Raw genomic sequence first — 3270 nt, 5'->3', positions numbered from 1 at the left:
TTCTAAGGGTCCGGGGAATGGCCAGGTACCCAGCATATATTTCCTTCTGAGGACAGCCCTGGCGCCGTGTCCTTCCCGCGAGCAAACGGGTTTCCGCGCCCAGTTCCAGTCCGAAAGTCGCAGCATGTAGGGCAGGACACACCGGTGGCTTGTGTAGACTTGTTAGCATTTCCAGGGAGGTGACAGGGCCACCGAGCAGATGCCACCCTGGCCAGGAAGCCCAAGTCCCCGCTTGGTGGTCACAGAGGGATGTCCACACTGCAGAAACAGCGTGGCGCTGGTGCTGCCGCCGTCCCTGTCCTGTGTTCCTTGCAGGAAAGTGGCACCAAGGCCTGAGCTGTGCGTCCCGGGATGATCACTGTTACCACCCCCTGAACCACGGGTTCGACTACTTCTACGGGCTGCCCTTAGGCCTTCTGAGCGACTGCCAAGCATCCGAGACACCGGAGCTGCACAGCCGGCTCAGGGTCCAGCTCTGCGTGGCCACGGCAGGCATCGGCCTCGCCTCTCTCCTGCTCCTTGTCCCCAAGCTCGCCGGCTGGCTCGCGGTCCCCTGGACGGTCATCGTGACCGTCGCACTGCTCGCCCTCCTGTTTTTCGCGTCCTGGTACGCCAGCTACGGCTTCACTCGGCGATGGAACTGCGTCCTGATGAGAAACCACGAAATCCTCCAGCAGCCGATGCGAGAAGACCAAGTCTCCATGCTCATGCTGAAGGAAGCCCTGAGCTTCATCGACAGGTAGGACAGGTGTTCCCTCCAGGCTGGGCTGACTTCCTGCATGGCCGTGTTGTTGTTCTTTCAGAGAAATTGGGTCTCTCTGGATGAGATGGGCCTTCTCTGTGTGTGAGATAGATGCGGTATGTTAAAATGTCTACGGAGATACAAAAAAATGGATAGGTAACATTTCCTGCAAATTTCGAACCCTGAAAATACAAAGAAACATATTTTGCTCGCTGCTTCAACAAAACGAAAAAAAACAAAACTGGAATTATGGCATTTTAATCCATCAGTGTGTCAGCATCAAATTTGATGGACTCTTTGAGCTTTATTTTGATTTTGTTTTGCCCCAGACACCGCCTGAAAATACAAAAGCGTTCACAATTAGGAAGTGAGTCTGTGTAGTGACATCCAGTTTTAAGTTTTATACGTTTAATGCAAGCCACGCACACATGAATGAAACGCTGTCTGACCTTGGCACACCTGTTCACTTCAGGTGACCCGTGAGAGGTATTTTGATGTGCCCAGTGTGCAGGCTCATCGACCCCCTTTTTCTGCTCTCCTCGTGGGGCTGTGGGGGCATGCATGAGGGTGACACAGTATAACTCCATGGGATTCGTGAGAAGGCAATGGGACTTCATTCCCGCACAAGCGTTTGTGACTATCACATTCACTCTTTGCTTAACCCTAGCTCCTTCTAGCTCGCTCTGTTTCAAAATTCTGCAGGAGCAGCCTCGTAGCCCAAAGTGGATGCCAAAGCTCCAGCCATCACACTTATGTTCCAGGCAGCACAAAGGAAGGAGAAGAAGAACTGTACCGGAACCCTTCCTTTCGGAGACATGCTATCTTTTTACTGACATGCCCCTTGTCTCCCTGGGTTGGTAGCTGTTCACACGGACACTCCTACATATAAGCAGCCTGTGTTCATGGCAGCCGTGTGTCCAGTTACATGTTGGGGTGTGCGTGATGAGAAAGCATTCTCAGAAAACAGATGGAGAGAATTGACATGGGTTTCATTCACGCATTCGTTCAGTCACCTATTCACTCAACCGAGATTAAAAAGATGCATTAAGCCACTCCTTTATGTCCCATGGTACCCTGGATGCAAGAGATCAAATGAGAGAGTCCCCCACCTGCATTGATGCTAATACAAATTTTCCGTTATTCTTTTTTCTCCCTCACATCCTTTCTGCATAAGTCTAGCTGTGGTATGTGTTGCTCCAATGGTGGATCATAGTCACGTAAATACGTAGAAGCCTCTGCCAACGCTTATGAGATCTTTCCATGGAGGCAGAATAATATCCAAGTGGGGGGAAAAAGCGCCTTTGCTGACGAAGGTAACTCAGGTGCCCCTCTGCCCCTTAGGTATAAACATGGGCCTTTCCTGCTGCTTTTTTGTTTTCTGCACGTCCACACGCCACTGACCACCCAGGAGAAGTTTGTGGGGCACAGTAAACACGGACGGTACGGTGACAACGTCGAAGAGATGGATTGGATGGTGGGTAAGTATTCGGGAAAATGAACCAAAAGTGTCTCATTCACGGACTGGAGGAAAGAAAACCTGTAGTCGTTGCCTCTGATGACGCAGCGCCTCTTGGGTGCCATGGGCAATCGAGGATTATTTGTTTCCCTGAATTGAATTAAGAGCTGCCTGTAGCATCTTTAAAGTAAAGATAGCACTTTCCAGGAAAAAAAAAAAAGAAGAAAAANGTGTTCCCCCTCCTTGTGACACTCGGCTCCTCTGGGAGGTGTTGGCTGGGGACCTGCCAGCTTGGAGCGGAGATGCGTGGGAGAGCAATGTTGACACAAATGATGGAGGACGGTCAATATCATCAAGAGCTAGGTATCGGGACAGCCATGGCAATGAAAAGCAGATGGCCTTATGTGCAGCTGTCACCCAAATGGGGTTGTTTTGTAAGGAGTGGGTGGGTGATGCTTTCGTGTCTCCATTGCTAGCACACACACAAAAAAAGTGAATTTTTAAAGACGCCCTCTTGACCTTGAGACCTGCACGCACGAACAGTCACCGTGTTGAGGCAGCTATTTGTTTCGATCACCTGGTATCCTGTGCCCTTGGCGGTGAGGGGTAGAGGTGAGCCTATGAGTCACTCTATCATGGAGTAAGTCTGTTCCCTAGAAATCTGGCGCGGTGACTCGTGTCTGGGAGGAGACATTCTGTGAGCAAATGATTCTGAGAGATGTTGCTTGCTCACTGTAGCCATGCTTTTTAGGAGGCGTCATGTGGAGTATCACAGGATGACATCTTCTAAGATGTACCCCATGTAAGAAAAACAGTCATTTGTGCCGTCCGTATGTTGACCAGTGGGGATTTTATTGCCGGAAAATCCCCAGTATCATCCGTGAGTGCAGATATTCTAAACCAGCTCTCAGGGAAACTCAGAGCTCCCCTCCCCTGCTTCCCGGGTTCAAGTCTGGTCCTGCCATGAACGTGACCTCGGGCTGACTAAGAAATGGAGCTAGTGCATTTCTCACGGGTCACACGGGGTCTTGAAAGGCATAAGTGCCGTGATGTGTGTAAGTGAATTAGAACC

General features: G+C 50.5%; 1 protein-coding gene across 1 annotated transcript in view; it reads left to right on the top strand.

Moving 5' to 3' along the window:
- LOC109373335 (arylsulfatase H) overlaps positions 1-3270 on the top strand; it is a 34837-nt gene that overhangs the window by 14626 nt on the left and 16941 nt on the right. The window contains exons 4-5 of the mRNA XM_019627106.1: positions 316-739; positions 2084-2220. Coding sequence (XP_019482651.1) covers positions 316-739; positions 2084-2220 — 561 coding nt within the window. The remainder of the gene's footprint in view (positions 1-315; positions 740-2083; positions 2221-3270) is intronic.

Source organism: Hipposideros armiger, unplaced genomic scaffold, assembly GCF_001890085.2.
Source record: "Hipposideros armiger isolate ML-2016 unplaced genomic scaffold, ASM189008v1 scaffold_709, whole genome shotgun sequence".
Taxonomy (NCBI): domain Eukaryota; kingdom Metazoa; phylum Chordata; class Mammalia; order Chiroptera; family Hipposideridae; genus Hipposideros; species Hipposideros armiger.
This window is presented reverse-complemented; position numbering and strand designations above follow the sequence as displayed.